The 20,141-nt window shown below is 37.1% G+C and overlaps 2 protein-coding genes and 1 long non-coding RNA gene across 3 annotated transcripts; all 3 read left to right on the plus strand.

The window, feature by feature from the left end:
* The first annotated feature begins 3,866 nt into the window (after nucleotides 1–3,866).
* LOC104239794 (uncharacterized) lies at nucleotides 3,867–4,931 on the plus strand. The gene has a single exon (XM_009794509.2). It carries the CDS (start codon nucleotides 3,867–3,869, stop codon nucleotides 4,929–4,931), a length of 1,065 nt encoding a protein of 354 aa, XP_009792811.2.
* Nucleotides 4,932–10,833: 5,902 nt separating this feature from the next.
* On the plus strand, nucleotides 10,834–12,048 carry LOC104239795 (uncharacterized). The gene has a single exon (XM_009794510.1). The coding sequence runs from the start codon at nucleotides 10,834–10,836 to the stop codon at nucleotides 12,046–12,048; it is 1,215 nt and encodes a 404-aa protein (XP_009792812.1).
* A 5,686-nt stretch (nucleotides 12,049–17,734) lies between these two features.
* Nucleotides 17,735–19,375, plus strand: LOC138891103 (uncharacterized). The gene is made up of 3 exons (XR_011407418.1): nucleotides 17,735–17,806; nucleotides 17,983–18,037; nucleotides 19,288–19,375. It is a non-coding gene; the product is annotated as an uncharacterized lncRNA (long non-coding RNA).
* The last annotated feature ends 766 nt before the right edge of the window (nucleotides 19,376–20,141 follow it).

The following is a 20,141-nucleotide window of genomic DNA, read 5'->3' on the forward strand; positions in this document are numbered from 1 at the left end:
TATCTTTTTGCTCGTTAATCCCATAAGTGATTGATTTCTTATGGGATCATATCATCTGTCGATATGTAGTACCAAGAGAAATTGCTTGTGACAATGGGCCACAATTTATAGGTTTCGAAGTCACAAAGTTTTAGATCAAACGAATTACATCTATATATCATCTAAGTGCTAATGGACAAGCAGAGTTGACCAGCAAGATAATAATTTAATATCTCAAAAAAAGTTAGAAGATGCTAAAGGAAATTGACCATGAGCTACCAGGTGTGTTATGGGCATATCAAATAAGGACGAAATCAAGCACCGGTAAAACTCCATTTTTACTTGTATACGGTGCAGAAACTTTGATCCTAGTGGAAATTAGAGAACCTACCATGGCATATGTGAGAATGGTGGTACAAAAGCAAAAAATAGAAATATTTACAACCGCAAAATAAATCTTTGATATTTCAAAGTCGGAGACTTGGTTTGAGGAAAGTTACTTAAAATACTCAAGAAGTTAATGCCGTGAAGCTGGAACCATCATGGACGGACCTTATCGGATTTCAGCTATAATTGATAAAGGTTCATAACAATTGGAGAATAAAGATGTTCCCTCATCAACAAAGACCACTGCGGTTGGTTTGGTTGGAGTTTCTTTTGTTGAAGACTTTCTCGAGTCCTAGTTGTAGAGGTACGTCTTCTCTTTGGTATTTTGTCTTTGGGCTAGGGACTTCGGGAGGAGACCCCTTCCCCGGAAGTAAGAGGGATTTCACGTGCCCTCTTTCAGTTGAGGAGATCTTGTAATTGTTATTGGGCTTCCTCTGGGTCATCGAAAACCTCAACAACAGAGCAAACTACAGATCCCTTTGGAAGACATATGTGTTGCAAAAAGAGAGTCATTAAATGAATTCTGAGTTATGCTAGAAACTGAAAGAATGAAGGGAGAGCCTTTACTTACCATGGTTTTTGGCTTTCCAATTAACTTTGGGAGCCATATCTTTCCACCTTCGAGAGTCCGGTGTAGAAAAATGTCTAGAATTTTTTGTACTCATTGGACCAGGTTCCTAACCGGTGGTGGTTCCCATTAAGTAGCTGAAATAAGGAAAATAAAAAGCCAACAAAGTAGGAAAGTCTTTTTAAAAATCGTAAGAAAAAGATATTCGAAGATTTACGAAAAAGATTCCAAGCTTTAAGAATAAGAGGAGATGTTGTTGGGAGAATGCCCTGGTAGTAATAACAACAAGCTGTTCCATCTAATCCATGGTCGTTATTGTCATCAACACTGGTAAAGATGACATGGTGGCCTCATTTGCTGAGCTTTAGCACACCTCCACAAAAGATCTTTGGGGAGTAGAGGTTGATCAGATGTGCGAGAGTTGAGGTTTTTCCGGTCTCAGAGCACAACTTTCGAAGGCAAGCCATTGTACGCCATACTAGTGGTCCTGCTTGAACCAAGCATATTTAATAACGACGGCAGAATTCTAAACTTATGGGGTCAATTTCTTGACCCAATATCAAAGTAAAAAGGTATTTATAAATATATATGAAACATGATTTGGTGAAAGTGACCCTTTTCACTTTATTGGGGGGGGGGCAAAGATTTTGATATTGTTCCAATCGCACTCTTCCTTCACAATAGGAATGCTAGCAAGACGAATGGAAGAAGGATACCAACGAACATGCCAGTGTCTGTCGCTTTGGGATTAATAGGTTCTTTTTGGACTTTAAGGTCAAATTGAGAGTTGAGTTGGAGAGGAATGATGGTATTAACAGTAGGAGGATCGGATTCGACATCAACCTCCATTGTTTTGTTTTTCTTAGGGCCACCACTGAAAAGAAGGCCATAATATTTGAAGGTGGAAGTAACAGAAGACATGATGGTAGAAATTCCTTGTAAGAAAATTTTACTGAGAAGAATGGGAATTTGAAATAGGGTTCTAAGGAAATTCGAAGAAGAAGAGGAGTTTGTAAAAGTGAAAAATAAAACTGAAGAGTAGTGGAGAAGTTTATAAGCGGCATAATTCATGGTCATGATTACCTTGAAAATTGGTGAAAATATTTTCCAAATCACAAGTTAACATGTGTTTGGTCATTAAATGCGAAGAGACGTGTGTCCTTTCAAGTGTTAGAAACAATTCAAAAACTTACCCGCTAAGCAAAGAAGTTTTATCTACTTCCCGGTAACACTAAAGTATTGTCACCGAAAAGTAGAGGGACTATCTGTATGAAGTAAAATTGGTTAACAACAAGTGGATGAATGACGAGGTGATCATGTATATCTGAAGACAGGTAATATGTGAGTCAACAAATGATTGACATCAGATACAAACACGAGTTCAGTGCTGTGTAAATTCCGAAGGTCTGTGAACCAGTAACAAAGATTTGAAAGAAAGACATCAGTTGGAAAGATAGTCTTCAATGAGTAGCCGTTACAAAGAATCTCTGTATTAATAGTCAACCGTTATGGAGCCATCAATATCGGTTTTATTCTCATTCAAGAGGAGCTTGATTTGGGGATCTTGTCTCCCTAAATAAAGCTATAAATAGGAGAATTAGTATCCATTGTAGGATACGAAAAACCATCTGCACTCAAAGGCTATAATTTGCTCTCATATTATTAAGTTACTTGCTTTTCTCTTGTTCCTAACATTGTTCTTATTCTTGCTTCCGGAGAGACTCATCATATAGCCAGGCTTGTATTTCCTTTAAGTTATTTTATATTCTTGTTTCTTTTCTTACTTATTTTATACTTTAGAATAAAATTAATTCATGTGTCTATAAATCACGTTACAAATTCAGCTGTATCGTTTTATGGGCAAACAATATGACAATAAATTTTTGAAGCTTGTCACTTTAAATATACCATAACATTTGTGTGACTATAAACTCAATAAGAGTAAAATTGAAAATTTAAGTTAGATTTATTCTTATGTCAAATTTCGAAAGCTGTCATTTTTATTAAAACGGCTACAAAATATTGTTACATAAATTAAAACAGAGTAAGCACGAGTAAATATAAGGAGAACAAAGGACAGATGAGAAATATAGAAGAAGTAATTTATCAGAAGATAGACCATTATATTGGTCATGATCAGGATTTGGGATCTTCTCTTTTCATTTTCATTTTTTCAATATTTTAAAAAAAAAATTATAGTCCCATAAAAAATGGAGAGAGGATGGTATAAAATGAGAATGTGATATACCTAAAAATGATCCGACACTCCCTCTGTGCCATCCTTTTCCCTAATTAAACAGCGTTATGTTGCTATGGGTCTTTCGTCAGTGCCAACCATTTTGGTAAATACAGTGGTCCAATCTTCTTCGGTTTTTAACTCAAATCGAGAAATTTAATTCTAGAAGTTAAAATTAGAGTATGGACACTTATTCTTATTTATGGTAAGTGATTATAAAACATATTTTACATCTATTATTGATTTGTTATAAACACAAGATACAAATAAATATAAAAGTTTATCTACAGCCAATATTTACGTCATATTTAATTTACTGTATACGGTTCCACAAGTATAGTATAATTCCAAATCAAATTAATATATTAAAGTAGGTCCATATCAGAAACTTGTGGCAGAAATAACTCGAAAACAACAGCCTTACAAACATCCCAGCTAGCTCTACCTTTCCATTTTTCAACAGGTAACAAAATACCCCCTCTCTGTTAGAGGTAAAATCAGATTGCTAAATTATTATGCATTGTTATTCTCCTTCTTCATTCATATCGTCGTTCTCTTAGTCAAAGACGACGACGACGAGGAGGTTCATCATCGCTTTCCAGGGGACGAATTCTAGCCAAAATGTTCATTCAACCTCCTTTCAAGATCTTAGAAATCAATGTGATTTCAGCCCAAGATTTACCCCCCGTGTCGAAAATGTTACGTACCTTTGCCGTTGCATACATACATCCTGACCATAGATTAACAACTAGGGTTGATCACAACGGCAAAACAAACCCTACATGGAATTATAAGATGGTTTTTCGTGTGGATGACAAGTTTCTTAATTCTGAATCAGCTTCGGTCACGTTTGAGATTTATAACGTTGCATGGTTACGTGATCTCCCTATTGGTACTACGCACCTTATGATAAATAGCTTTTTTCCTCCTCTTTCATCCAAAAATCCAACAATGAGATCTACTACTCTACATATTCGTCGTCCAAGTGGTCATTTACAAGGGCTTCTTTATGTTAGTGTTCAATTGATTGACACTAACCCTCTAGAAATTCTCCCTTCTGGAAGTGAATTAAGCTCTTCTATATGTACAAGCCATGTCTCATCAAAAGATGAAAAAAGTATTAGTGACGAAAAATTTGAAAGCATCTCGACTATTTCCAAAGGTCATGACACGTTGTACGAAGAAGACATAACCAAGAATATTAATTACGTGGTGGAGAATCGCGAGGAGAATAAAAGTCCAAAAAGGGGAATATTGCAACGTTTACGTAGTAAACGAATAATGTCTAATAACAGTTCAGATTTTTCACCAAATCAAAAGATGAGAAGGACACCAACTGTGTCATTTTGTTCAGGGGTGCAACCTATACCTTCAATTGTGGCAGAAGATATGAAGAAAGGATTGTATCACACAGGGGAAGGAATAGAATATGGAAGTTCTGTATTCGAGAACTGGACTGTACCAGGTGACAAAGATGAAGAAATCCAATCAATGCGATCGAAAAGCTTGACGTGGGGCTCAGATGATCAAATTCATATGCAAGAACATGTTGAAATTAAGAAGAAATCGCGACCAAGAAGACATGATTCAGATGGGGGAGGATTATTTTCATGTTTTGGAAAAGCATATGGTTTTGAATTCAAGCTTATTTGTGGGTCAAGACGCACCAAGAAGAAGAAGAGAGACATAAAGCTTGAACGCCAGAAGAGTTTTCCTTATAATAACAATTATGAGGATAACTTACGCAGGTTTTACATATAATTAATTTACTTTCAATTTTTGTTGAGAGTAATTCTCAGTCTTCAAGCTATGTTTAAAATGGTTTAGGGTATCCATAACCATATGATGATGATTTCTTAAATTTTACGAACATTTAGAAGGAATAAACAAAGTAAAGATCTTTATGCATATGTACAAGAAAGTGATTCTTATGATGTAGGTTTCAATTTATATGTATAAATTTAATGTTGAATTACTCTGATATAGATAGAAATATCTTTAGATATGTACTGGCATATTAGTTGTACTTGAAATCCTTTTTCCTTGCCCAGTCTTGATTTAGCACGTATTTTCATCATGCAACATCGAGAAATCCTAGACATTGTAGAATATTAATGCACCTTATGACCCCTATTTGACCAATTGTTTTCTAGTATCGCACAAAATAATTGTAAAGCTTTTTGTAATGCACTTCGTTTAATTAGTGTGGTTCCTGAAAGGAGGAAAGAAGAAAGAGAAACTAGTTGGTTACTTCTCTTAAGTGGAATAATATCATGATGATATTTTGTTTATTAAGAGGAATGATGGACGAAGCGGAACTCAAACCTGGAAAACTACATGTGTTTATGACTGAAAATACTTTTGTGGAAAAATAATTTATACACTAGTACAAATTTCAAAAGTCATTTTTCGTTTTGATATTCTCTGTCATGTCTAATCTAACATACATAAAATGGTGCGAGGGGAGTAACTATTACTCTGAAATTGTATTACCAGTCCATCAACCAAATTCAAATTTACAAATAAGAGCACTTCACTTGGTGATCCCAGGAAAAGTCTCAGAAAATCAAAATAAAAAAAATAATTTAAATCTATTACATCCAATATCTAGTGCTAACTACATAGCCTATGTATTATGTGTCTAGCCTTCCTAGCACGTTTTGAATTCTTTATCATGTCCATCCTTTCTCTAATTACACTTTGAATCTGTTGGATTATGATATTGGTCTGTACAGTAGAATCTCTACATATTTTCCAGTTCCTTGCCTGCCAAATTGTGTATACACCTACTCCATGTACTGCTGCAACAATGCTCTTCTTTGTTATAGTCCATCTCCTACTTTGTATTCTGCTTAAGGATTGTAAAACATCCTGTTGCTGAAGTCTAATGCCACTCCATTGATTTAACATCTCCCATAGTTGTGCATACCACCCACATTTAGAAAATAGATGTGTTGCACTATCTTTTCCATTCCAGTTCCATCACACAGTACACACATAGCATTATCATATTGTATCCCCATTGTCATCATCCTTTCCTTTGTCAACAGTCTACCTTGTACATCCATCCACAGGATGAACCTATGTTTTGGTATACTGATTTTGTTCCAAACTAGCTCTATAATTTCCATTTTTGATGTGTCCCCAATCAGTTTTAGATATCCTTGCATTACTGAATAGTTACCATTTGTAGTCAGGCTATAAATTCCATTCCTATACCAGTTCACCATATACAACTTCAGTTTATTTAACCTTTTCCAGTACCAGCTACTATCAGCCTGAGGTATATGGTTCCAAAAATCCACTCCATTGTTCATATAAAGTCCATGAACCCATTTGACCCATAGGTTATCAGCTTTTTCCATTATCAACCATATCATTTTCCCCACAGAAGTTTTATTCTAGTTTCTGCATCCTTTTACATTTAGCCCCCCCCGCTTCTTAGGTTTATAGATTTTCTCTGAAGCTACTAAAGACATTTTCTTCTTTTCCTCTGAGCTTCCCCGTAAAAACTCCCGACACTTTCTATCTACCTCATTCAGTATACTTTGAGGCAACACAAATACTTCACCCCAAAAATTATGAACTAAGAACAGGACATAATTTATTACCTGCAGCTTTCCTGCATAGGATAGATATCTTACAGAAGTGGCTCTAATTTTTTCTATAATCTTCACTATCAACTGATGGCACTCCATTTTATTCCACTTCTTGGGTGATAGGGGAAGACCCAAGTATCTTATAGGAATGGTTTCTATGGTGAATCCAGTCATCTGAACTAATCTTTCCTTTGTCTCCTCATTATTTCCTGCTATGAATATGTGTGACTTATCAAAATTTGCCACCACCCAGATGCCTCAGAAAAATGGTTCAATGCTTCCATTACCCTCTTCACCGAGCTACTATTTACTGTACAGAAAATCATTAAATCATCAGCAAACACCAAATGTGTAAGCCTCTGTCTTTTACACATTGGTTGATAATTGAAATATGGAAGTTGACTCATCCTATTTAGAATTCTTGAAAGGTACTCCATGACCATGACACTTGAAAGATATTCCATGACCATTACAAACAACAATGGAGAGATTGGATCCCCTTGACGCAGTCCCCTCTTTCCTTCAAAATACCCATGCCCTATACCATTTACTTTTACTGAGAAAGTAGTAGTGGTTACACATGTCATAACTAACTGTATGAAGCTGTTAGGGAAACCAAATCCTAACATCATTTCTGCCAAGAAATCCCATCCAAGCATGTCATAGGCTTTCCTTAAGTCTATCTTCATTAAGCACCTAGGAGTAGTCTTCCTTTGATAGTGTCTCAACAAGTCATGGCATATGAGGACATTATGCGCCAAAGATTTTCCTTGCACAAATGCCGCCTGTGATTCATTCACAGGCTATGGCAATACTAGCTTTAGTTTTTTACATATCATCCTTGAAATGCACTTATACACCACATTACAACATGAAATAGGCCTAAACTGGGCAGCATTTAAAGGGTTGGCAACTTTTGGAATCAATGTAATTATAGTGGCATTAATTTGTTTAAGGAGTTTTCCATTGCTGAGAAGTTCCAAGACTGCTTCAGTCACATCTTCACCCATAAATATCCCAAGTTTCCTTGAAAAAACCACTTCCAAAACCATCCGGACCTGGACTTTTATTCACATTGATGCTCCACATATCTTCCTTTACTTCTTTACCAGTATAAGGTCTCAACAAATACATATGTTGATTAGAAGTCAACCTGTAACCATTCTACAAGAACCACTGGCTTACACCCCCTCTGCATTCTCCCTTTTCACGCAACAACTGCTTATAGTAATCAACAAAAATACTTGCTATTTTATCTGGTTCATATTGCATTTGATCATTGTGGTCCTGTAATTGTGTAACTGCCTGCATAAGCTTCCTGTTAATCTTCACCTGTTAATCTCAGTCCAGAGAATAGAGGGAATATTTTTAATGTTTATGTTTATATAATCCTTTCTATTTCTTGGCTTGCTAAGTGTGTACATCCTTTTCCTCGTGTACAAAGAGAACCACAAAGTCATATAGCTGTATAGTATATATTGAGCGGTTGTGTTGCTATAAATATTCCTTGAACCACCTAACAATAACAACAATAACATACCCTACCCAGTATTATTCCACATCGTGGGTTCTGGGGAGGGTAGTATGTACGCAGACCTTACCCCTACCTTGTGAGGATAGAGAGGTTGTTTCCAATTGACCCTCGGCTCAGGCAAGCATAAACACCACATTAATAAAAATATAGACAAGAAGGAACAGTACCAAAAAGGCATATAAAAGCAGAATAAAAACAACAAGATAATAAGGTGATCAACAATGAAAGAAAACAACGGTTAGTCATAAAAACCTATTTCCAACAGAAAGCGAGACTGTGTGCCAATATTACTGTTATGAACACTCTAGACTACCTACTCAACTACCTAATCCTCGATCTCCATACCTTCCTATCAAGGATCATGTCCTCGGTTAGCTGAAGCTGCGCCATGTCTTGCCTTATCACCTTTCCTCACCTCTTCTTTGGCCTACCTCTACCTCGTCGTAGGCCCTTTAATGTCAACCTCCCACACCTCCTCACCGGGACGTCTGTGTTTCTCCTTCTCACATGACCAAATCACCTAAGCCGCGTTTTCCGCATCTTGTCCTCCTTGAACCACCCTCTTCTCGAATTTACTTTAGGTTTTGGGCCACCTACCTTTGAATTTGAAGTGACTGCGGCTGTATTGTGTATTGACTACAAATGTGGCTCATCAAGATTAAAACGTAAAAAAGGAAATACTAATTGCTGAGATGAGCTAAAAAAATATTAGTACTATGTACTATATATCATAGACAAACACATTTAGTACTCGATTATGAGCTCATAGTCCTCTAGAGTAATACAGTACACCCACTATAATACCACTCAAAGTACTCTTAGTGCATTTATCAAGATTATATTTCTTTATTTATTATGACTTGGTTGATCCAACTCAAGGAAGAATGCCATTTTATTATAGCGGAAGGAAAATCCTTTCCTGTGTTTCACTGGACACCTACCTTCAGTTTGTTTTTTCTTTCTGCTCATTTATGCAGTTAATTAACCAATTAAGCTACTATTTAGGTAACAATGAAAACTTCGTAGCGCGCTACTTTTCTTGCCACATTTCTTAAAAGGAAAGAGAAGAATGTAAAGCAATTTCTCCTAACTAAACTCTAGCTTGAAATTTTCATAGATTCAAGCTATGCGTGGAAAAATGGAATATCATTAGTGAAAGCTGGCGAATTAAAAAGTAAAATCAAGATGAGAAAATAGTATTAGTCGACCAGCAACAGAAGTTATTTGCCGAAGGCCATCAGTATATGTTTCCATTCATATCTGAGTAAGTTAATAGCCGGATTATCTTTTAGACTTTAAAAAAAATAATGCCACTACCTGTAATTTAGTTTCAATTCTGAGGAAAGATGAAATTATAATTCTTAGAATAATGAGTACATAATATGATCTTGTTTTTGGGGAGGATCCATTAAATGGACCAACGAAGCACTGTCGGGTCATAGCCCTTGATCCCATGTCTTACTTATAAAAAAAGGCATGAACTTATTAGCACATATGACTTGCTTGCATACCTCGGAGGTTCAAATTTAAGCTGGTATTAAAAGGAACCGCTTTTAGCATACAAGACTTTCTTATATACAGACTTTCCGTACAGCCAAGAAAGGAATACACTTTACAAAGTATCTGCTTAACTTGTAAATCATGAGCATAGTAGAGGTCTTTGCAGTTCATATCATTCATTCTGATTTGAGACGCTAGTAAATTCCAAACAAGTAGAGGTGATAATCTGCTACAATAACTTTTATTTGGTATTACTATATGTACGGGAAGAAACTCTTCGTAGGAGGTGTGCTTCTTGTATTTATATTTTAGTTTACTGTTGGATTAGGAAATCTTCTGAGATAAATAACTGTGTTACGTTGATGCAGCTATGCTTTATAAATGGTAAATTCTTACCCACACCGGGTCGGTGCGGGTAAGTTTTTACCTTTTATAAATATTAACTTTGGTGATTAATAAAATGTTACTTTATAAAAAAAATTATACTGCATTGATAGACTAAAATTTTGTTATACTTTGGATGTATATAAAGTAATTTTTTCCCAAACTACTTGTTTTCATGAGTAGTCCAATCACGCAACAACCACAATTAAATTAGTCGCCGAGATGTGTGATAGGATGAATATGATGTCTCTGTCTTGATCAAAAGTCTCAGATAGAACTCGAGGAATGAAGAAGATTCTAATAGGAAAGGTTTAAATTTGCATGGTGCAAAAGTGAATAGTTAAACCAGTAAATTCAAGATACCACATAGTTAAAAAAATATAAAATTAAACTTGCGTGGTGGAGAAGAAAGAACAACCTTAAACCAACGTCAGTCGAGAAAAGTAACAACGGTCCAAAAGAAACAAAACCATAAATAATCCCTCAAACTCCTCGTTGCCATGCAAACTGAACAAATCCCAAAAAACCATTGATCATTCTCTTTCTCCCAAACCCACCACCACCCTCCCTCTCTTGATGCCAATTGTCACTACAAGCTGGTCGTCTCCGCCACGGACGACGGCGGCACCGTAGAATAATCAAAATCATGGAATCCAACATCCAAACACCGCCACCTTCCTCCACCATCACCGCCGACCACTCGTCCTCTCTCTTCCCCCAGCCTCTTTCCCCTCACCCCCCTTCAGCTTCAAACAACACCAACCACATTCTCGAAATTACCCTCATCTCTGCCCAAGACTTATCCCCCGTCTGCAAATCCCTCCGCACCTACGCCCTCACATGGGTCAACCCAAACCGCAAACGCACAACCCGGGTCGACAATCAAGGCCACAGCAACCCCACCTGGAATGACAAGTTCTCTTTCCGTGTTGACGATGAGTTTCTCAACTCCGAGTCCTCCGCCGTCCACGTCGAAATTTACACCGTTTCTTGGTTTCGTGATATTCTTGTAGGCACTGTTAAAGTTCTTCTCAATAATCTCATTAACCCTTTTGATAGAAGCAAGAAATTTGTGGCTCTTCAAATCCGTCGGCCTTCGGGTAACCCGCAAGGAATACTCAATTTGGGTGTGGCGCTCATTGATAAGTCCAAACGGAGCATGCCGCTTTTTAACCAAATTACGCCTTTGTCCTTGGATCATAGAGACATTTTAGACAGGAAAATTAATGATATTAATGCTCAAGATCAAATGATCAACGAAAACTTTCCAGAAGATGAAGAGAAATTGCAAATTAACAATAAAATTCAGCTGTGGCAATCGCAGAATTTAGGCTATTCTGACGTCAACACCGGAGAATTTCCTAACCAAGCGGGCTCAATTTGTAATGGGTCAATGGTGAACGGTTCGATAGTAAACGGGTCGGAACTGTGCTCCGACATTGGGCCGTCGGCTTCCATTGTGGCAGCGGAGATAGCAAAGAAGCTGCAACCTCTGCCGCCACCGCGGGTGCCGTCCAAAGAATTGAATAAGGAATATTCTGGGGAAGGGGAAGACGGAGAGAGCTCAATATTGGAGGAGTTGACGGCGGAGGAAGCGTACGCTAAAGGGTTGGCATTAAGTACGGAAGGAAGGAAGAAGGAGGCGGCGGCACCGGAGAAATGTCAACGGGGAAGCGGCGGACACCCACGGCGGAACACCGACGGAGGACTGTATTCTTGCTTTGGAAATGCATATTGTTTTGAGTTCACCATTGTTTGTGGGGCAAGTAACAACAACAATCAGGGGAATCGTAGAGTTAATAACAGTAATAGTTCTGGCAAGGGCAGAAAGAAGTTGTCTACTGATATAAATTCAGCTTAATGTTGTACGTATTGATGTACCTTTTTGTATAGAGTTTGTATTTAACAACTTACCCGCACACAATACTAATTTAATGAATGCAAAATATGTGTTTTTTATATATACATTTGTCTCTTGATAACAAGAAGATGAAGAGAAATTGCAAATAATAAACAATATATACGTTTGTCACCTAGTTAAACACATGATGTGGATAAAGTATATATGGAATTTGTATTGTGTGCTGACCGCATATAGAATTCTTACATTATAAAGAATTCTTAGGTTATCAAGTCAGGCTGATCTACAAAATGTAACTATCCATATCAAATATCATAAAATGACCTGAAAAATAGAATGATAACATGTTATAGCTAAGGTTGGCAAGTGAGTCGGTTAGGGCCGGGACAGACCCAGACCCGTGAGCCCATTAGGGTAGTGGGTCTAAATGGGCCTAACCGTTTAAGCCCGGGATCAGGGGTGGGCCTGCTAAGTGGGCCGGTTAAGCCAAAAAGACCGTTAGAACCGGACCGTTTTGTCACGACCCGATTTTTTCAACACCCGAGAATCGTGATGGCGCCTACTAGTGAAAGCTAGGCAAGCCAATCAACTAAATTATTTACCTTATTTCCACTTTAAATCCGTTAACAACTAAGAACCAACAATTAATAAACAACATAATTTAATAAGCGAAAGACTAAATTTCAAGTTTTAATAATTTAAGAAAGATGCCAATACCAATCCATACAAGAACTACCCAAGACTTATGTCACAACTTCACAGACTGTCTAGGAATACTACAAATAAAAGTCTGAAAGATTTATTACAATACTGTCTCTGAAATATGAGAAGAAATAGACTAAAAGGATAGGAGAAGACGCTAAGGCCTGTGGAAGCCTGCAGAACTACCTCGGAATCTCCGACTGGACTGAAGGCAGCCACCCAAGCTAAGGTCCGAATGCTGTTGCTTTGGGATCTGCACACAGTGCAGAGTGTAGTATCAGCACAACCGACCCCATGTGCTGGTAAGTGCCTAGCCTAACCTCGGCGAAGTTGTGACGAGGCTAGGACCAGACTACTAAATAAACATGTGCAGTTGTTTCATATACAGCGGAAAGATAGTAACAGGTATGTACAGTTAAGAATGAGAGAGGGAAACATGCTGCAAGGAAACATCAAATGATAACAGAAAGACAACATGTAAATATAAGGGACGCCATAACTCAATTATCAACAAGAATTAGAAATCAAACAAGTGCATGGCATCACCCTTCGTGCTTTTACTCTCATCCTAACCATAAAATAAACATAAACTGAACGACATCACCCTTCCTGCTTTTACTCTCATCCTTACCATAAAATAAATATAATCGGCATAGAATGGTACATCGTGCGGCACGACATCACCCTTCGTGTTTTACACTCTTCCTCACATTACACGACATCACCCTTCGTACTTTACACTCTTCCTCACCCAAACAACAAATACAACCAATAAGGGCAAGGAAATAATGAATCATAATAAAATTCTGGCAAGGGAACAATATCAAAGCAACAACATCCCGCCAAGGGAACAATATTAAAAGCAACAACGTCCCGGCAAGGGAACAATACCATAATCCTCTTCTCTTTTTCACATTTACTCCACAACTCGATTCATAATTTGACCCAATGCTCTATAAGGTTCAATTGCTAGTTATACTTCCACAAATCACTTTACAACTTGAACCAACACTCTTTAATGTTCAAATATCAATATTCTTTACACAAACCTTACTCAACAATAGCAATCATCACATTAGGCATGAACAATACAAATGGAGTCACATTAATCATAACATAAGACTCACGGGCATGCTTGACACCAACGTATAGATACTCGTCACCATGCCTATACGTCGTACTCGAAAAATAACACATAGCAAATAGGACACAACTCCTAATCCCCCAAGAGAATGTTAGACCAAACACTTACCTCGATACCACAAACACAACTCAAACCTGAACTATCACTTTACCTCTTGATTCCACCACCAACTCGCTCGTATCTAGCCACAAGTTACTTAAATATAATAATAAATGCTAAATGAATCCATTCTAATGCATGAAAATAAGTTTTCTAAAGTTTTTCCCAAAAAGTCAAAAATCGACCCTGAGCCCGCTGGTCCAAACCCGAAATTCGGACCAAAACCCGATTACCACTACAAGAAAAAAAGTTTTTAGCTGTAACGACCCGAACCGTCGTTTCCTGTATTTTCGTCCCGTATTCCCCGTTAAATGCTTATTCATGTTTCAATATGTGTACTTGGTGAATTTGAGTCAATTCGGATCGAGTTTGGTATGAAATGGGACAATTAGTCTCTTTAAGGAAGAATTAGTTTGGAAAAGTCAACCGGACGTTGACTTGTGAGTTAGAGGGCTCGGAATTGAATTACGATGATTCGGTTAGTTTCGGGGGATGATTTATGGCCTAGGAGCGCAATCGGAATTAATTTTGGAGGTCCGGTGAAGAAATTAGCTCATTTTGGCGAAGTTAGTATTTTGGCGATTTCCGATTGATAGGTGAAATTTTGATCCAATGGTCGGAATGGAATTTCGAGAATTTCTGTAGCTTCGTTATGGCATTTTGGACTTGTGTGCAAAATTTGAAGTCAATCGGACGTGATTTGATAGGTTTCGGCATCGGAAATAGAAGTTGGAAATTCTAAAGTTCATAAAACTTGGATTGGAGGTTGATTCATGATTTTAGCATTGTTTGATGTGATTTGAGGCCTCGAGCAAGTCCGTAATGTATTTTGGGACTGGTTGGTTTTATTGGTCGGGGTCCCGGGGGTCTCGGGTGTGTTTCCGATGCCCAACGGGTCATTTTTGGAAGATTTTTGTCGTTTTGAGCATAAATGTAATGATCTAAAGGTTCATTTTTAGTTCTAGAGATCCAAATTTGATTTCGAGACTTCCAGAATTTAAATCATGAATTATAGGACTGATCTGGAAATGTTGGTTTAATTTCATCAAGTCACGATTGAGTTTTTGACGTGAAATGTGAGTTAATTGTTTAACGAGCGAAATGGGTATTGAACTGTGCAAACAAGCTCCGAATTGAGTTTCGATTGAAGGGTTGTGTTCGTATTATTATTTGTGACTCATAGGAATAATAATCGTCTAATTCCGAGTTCGTATGATGGAGTTAGAACCATTTTAGTGAAAAATGGCTGTGCTACAAATTTCTTAAAAGCTGCTGTATTTTCTGCAGCAGTGAACAGTACCCGCGCGTGAACAGTAACCGCGCGGGTGAACAGTGAACAATGACCTCACGCGCATGAGCAGTGCCCCCGCGTGAACAATACCGAAAATTTCTGGACAGATTTAATGTCCAACAGTCCGAGTTTGGTCATTTTTTTGACTTCCAAGCTCGGATTTTGGGCGATTTTAGCAAGAAATCTTGGGAAATCTTGAGGTAAGTCACTTGTGATTATTTCTACTCCATAATATTGAATTATCATCGAATAATCCGGCTAGATTATATGTTTTTGAGGAGTAAATTGAAGATTTAGGCATACAACAACAACAACAACAACAACAACAACAACCCAGTGTAATCCCACAAGTGGGGTCTGGGGAGGGTAATATGTACGCAGACCTTACCTCTACCCCGAGGGGCAGAGAGGCTGTTTCCAGGAGACCCTCGGCTCAAAGAGGCAACAAGAGACACTATATTAGTACTATCAATAGACTCATAATAAAACAACATAAAATACCATAAAATCCATAACATAACATAAATACCATAAAATAACAAAGTAACAGCAATATAAGAGATATAGGAAATACGAGAAAGATGTAAGGTATTAATACACAACAGATAAAGCCCATCATCAGTAGTTGATCATGTGACTTTAGTAATTTTTCGAGAAGTGGGCCCGGGGCTCGAGTTTTGCGAATTTCGTGAATTTCGATATTTTTCGAGTCTTTTCGATTGGGTTATATTACCTTAGCCTATTGTAATATATTCGTTGTGGTTTTGACCAGATTTGACGCGCGAAGAGGTAAATTCGAGAGGCAAGGGCATAGCGGAGTAGACGTTGGACCGTCTTGAGGTGAGTAATGATTTTAAATGATGCACTGAGGGTTTGAAACCCCGGATTGCACAACATACTGCTATGTTGAGATGAGACACGCGTTGTATGACGAGCGCGGGGTCATTTACTATTGGGGATTGTGACTTGGTCCATCCCAGTTGATATTTTTACCGCGTAATTGATAAAGATTTATTGTTTTTCACTATGATTGGGCTTATTGCCATATTTGGGCTTCGTGCCAATTATCTGAAATCTTTTGTGAATTTACATCACTATTTTCCTCACGAATTGAAATATTATTTGAACTCAGTCCAATTGAATTATATTATTTTGTGAACTCAGCTACATTTATACTCAACTCGAGATTTAATGATATTTATAATGCTGTTGAGCTGAGCACTATTGTTTTACTGATGCCCAAGAGGCTTATGATTATTTTCTGGACTGATTGAGGCCGAGGGCCATACGTGAGGATATGTTGAGTGATGTGAGGAGGCTTTCAGGCCTCGAGTGTTATATGAGGAGGCTTTCAGGCCTCGTGTGTGATGTGTGAAGGCTTTCAGGCCTATTGATATTGCGCTTGGGCTGTAGGAGCCCCTCCGGAGTCTGTACACACCCCCAGTGAGCGCAGGGTACCCAGGTGAGTTGGGAGTGGGCCCGAGAGGCCGTTGCTTGTGTGTGGTGAGTTGGGAGTGAGCCCGAGGGGCTGATGTTGTGTGCTGGTGAGTTGGGAGTGAGCCCGAGGGGCTGATACTATACTGAGATTTACATATTGAGCCCGAGGGGCAAGCTTTTGATTTATCCTTTCTGTGGAAATTATTTGTCTTTACTGTTTTAAAAGAAGAATTATCTGATACTCACTATTTTACTGTATAACTGATTTTACTGCTTGGGATAGCGCTATATTGTGCCGTTATGAGATTTCATGTTTTCAGTCGTTATTTATTTTTATTACTCACTGGGTCGGAGTACTCACATTACTCCCTGCACCATGTGTGCAGATACAGGCAGAGCTGAGTTCGCTCCTGAGCGCTGGTTCTTTCCAGACCAGGCGGTGACTAGGAGTAACGAGGTAGCTGTTGACGTCCGCAACCTCGTTTTCTCCCTTATCTTTGTTATTTATGATAATTCCAGACTTTGTAAAATATTAGTAAACTCTGTAGTAGCTCATGACTTGTGACACCCCGATTTCGGGCTGAGTTGGGAGAGTTTTCCTTGCTCTATCATGTTTATTTCGCATTTAAGATTATATTGCCCATGATTTAGACTTATTCCTGCTAAGTAATTATAAAGAGATGTACTGTTTTGTTGATTGGCTGGCCTTGTCCTCACGAGAGGCGCCATCACGACCGGGTTGGGATTTTGAGTCGTGACATTAGCGGCAATTATTTAGTGGAAATAAGTTAATTGTTGCTAATGTATTATGTATAGGCCAATGTTAGCAACAATTGAACATTTGCCGAGAATAAACACTTATTACCGGCAATTAAAAAAAATTGCCACTAAAGGTTGCGTCTTTTACTATAACACTAAGAAGTCCAAGAGCGGCATTTTTTTCGTACTCCCTCCAAATTATTTTTCATTTTCCTCCTTCATTTTTGTATTTTTCATCAAGAACCTAGAAGAATGGAAAAATTAAAATCAATTGGAACCCTAACACCCAACATTCATCTCTATGTCTAGTTGGATCGATTACTCTGGTATGTCATCATCAACTTCATTTTCATTTTCTTTTGATTGCTACTAGATAAAGATCCATTATTTTCCTAATAAATTAATAAAGAACATCAAAATAGTTTGAGTCTCTCTTGTTGTTGCATAGTTTTTGTGCTTTTTCTTATTCATCGTCACTCGTTAATGAGATACGAACCACTAGGCACGCTTTTTCCTTTGAAATTGAAGAAGCCAAAAGTTGTGCCTACGAGCTCAAGGTACCTTCTAATCTCTTTATTTTATTTATTCTGATAAATTGCAAGTATCTATTAGGGATTTTTTTCAAAATTTTTTTTGCATCAGGTGCTTTGTGAACTATTATTAATTTCTGGAGTATTTATTTTTATTTTATTTTATAGTCATGTTCTTTTGGCCATTGAAATTATTTGTATCCAGAGAATGAAATTTACTCTCTGAATACAGTAGATCTGAACAATAAAAACAAATCTTGAGAAACTATAGGTAAAAAAAGTAGTAAGAAAGAAATCTTCAAAATGTTTGTGGATACAAAGAACTTTGGATATGTAGTTGCTCTGAATAGTCCAAATTTAATTGTTTCTAACTAAATATATAGATAAAAGAAATGAGAAAAGATAAATAAGTTATTTTAATCCGATAAGTACCGAAAGAATCGAATACGCAGACCAAAAAGCTAGTGTTGATCCCTTAAATAATATTACTCTACCCATGTGAATCGGGCTATAATTTTCAATTTGCTCTTTTGATGAATTACCTATTAAAACTCTTTCTTCAAACAAGGTGTTATTGGATAGTTTTATATGAATTCTTTATATTAGGGGATAAACAAATGAAAAACCAAAAGGCGTCATGCTTTTATCTATAGCTTATCAAGAGATTTTTGGATAGATGTATTAGCATTATGTTCAATCTTTTTATTACCCCTCTATAATAAATGAATATTCTAGAAGTTAGGTATGCACAAATGTACTTTGTTATAATTGTCTTTCTGAATTATTGTAGCTCTCAAGAGAGTACGGACTGAAAATAGTGAGAATTTTATTATCGTGATCAGTGATATGCTGCTCTGTTTCCCTTGCACAAATAGATCAGAAACTATTACAAGGTACTAGGGAAGCCAAATGTAGTACAGTGCAAAAGCTAAATACTAATCCTATTCTACTAGATTTTTGCTGTACTTGGAAACTTAAAAGATTTATTTTCTATCCACAATGTCGTTGTTGCAGTAGTTGGATAAGTTCCTGCTACTGAGCATTACTTTGTTCATCTTCAATGGGATTAGTTTATTGTAAATTTGTCTTCTTCTACTTCTCTTTAATATTCTTATGTCTACATCATTAAAATGATGTTCGATAGAGGAAAATTAGTTTTTAACATCTAACTTGATATCAACACAGAGTTTGGTGGAGATTTTCTTAAGCCCACATTGGAGACAGGTTTATACATTATAATATGTCTACTTATTTTCTAATATATTGATATATACTAGGTTTTCGAGGCAAAAAGCAGCCATGCACAACTGACATAAACACCATGAATGCTATTTCAAAGTAAAGATTCCTTTTCTTTTTTTCATATTTGAATGTATGTTTCTCATCTCCATTCTGCAACTTGCTATCTCTGCAATATCTATGGTAGTTGTTAGATCCTTATTTTCAGGCATGTTGCTAATTTGTTAGTATAGCAATGTTAATAAATTCTCATAGTTCTAGATTATTTTAAACTTCTAAATGCTTTAATGTGATTGGAGACATGATGTAATATGTTGGTGAATGAAATCTAAGTTGCATATTTTTTCTCTTCTTTTCTTTATTCACTTTCATTTACATTTCATTTGTGCCTTGTTTTTCATTCTATTATTCATTTTTGTCCTACTTGAGTTTGATCAGTAGCATTTGCAGAATTGAGTTTGTCCGGCATTCCCCTAGAGATGTGAACAAACTTTTTGAGTAATTAATTTCAGATAGCTATTCCTCCATCGATCATATATTCGTACATGTGTATTATATTGGATATTGTCCTTTTATCTTCCGGTTTTTGAATTCAATTGCTCGGATTCATTGGTGTATCAAAATATATGGGAATATATATTTTGATTCTAGTTATGAAGATTATGAGATGGTCCAGTACCCAAGGTGAGAAAGATCAAAGGTGCCAAAGCTGCTATTGCTTCTCCTAGTTCGACTCCAATAGATATCAAGTATCAAAGCGGGAAGCATAAAGGGAGTGGACATGCTTCTGATAGAGGACTCTATGAGAAAATCAAAGTTGGATGCACAGATACCTCTGAACCTCATTCAAGTGGTAAAAAGAAAACATATGGGGAAGCTGCTATTAAGGTAT

The sequence above is a fragment of the Nicotiana sylvestris genome, chromosome 5 (assembly GCF_000393655.2).
Source record: "Nicotiana sylvestris chromosome 5, ASM39365v2, whole genome shotgun sequence".
In the NCBI taxonomy this organism is placed as follows: Eukaryota; Viridiplantae; Streptophyta; class Magnoliopsida; order Solanales; family Solanaceae; genus Nicotiana; species Nicotiana sylvestris.

Excerpts from the sequence above, each read along its gene's own strand:
- LOC104239794 (XM_009794509.2), top strand. The coding sequence starts at position 3,867 with ATGTTACGTACCTTTGCCGTTGCATACATACATCCTGACCATAGATTA.
- LOC104239795 (XM_009794510.1), top strand. The coding sequence starts at position 10,834 with ATGGAATCCAACATCCAAACACCGCCACCTTCCTCCACCATCACCGCC.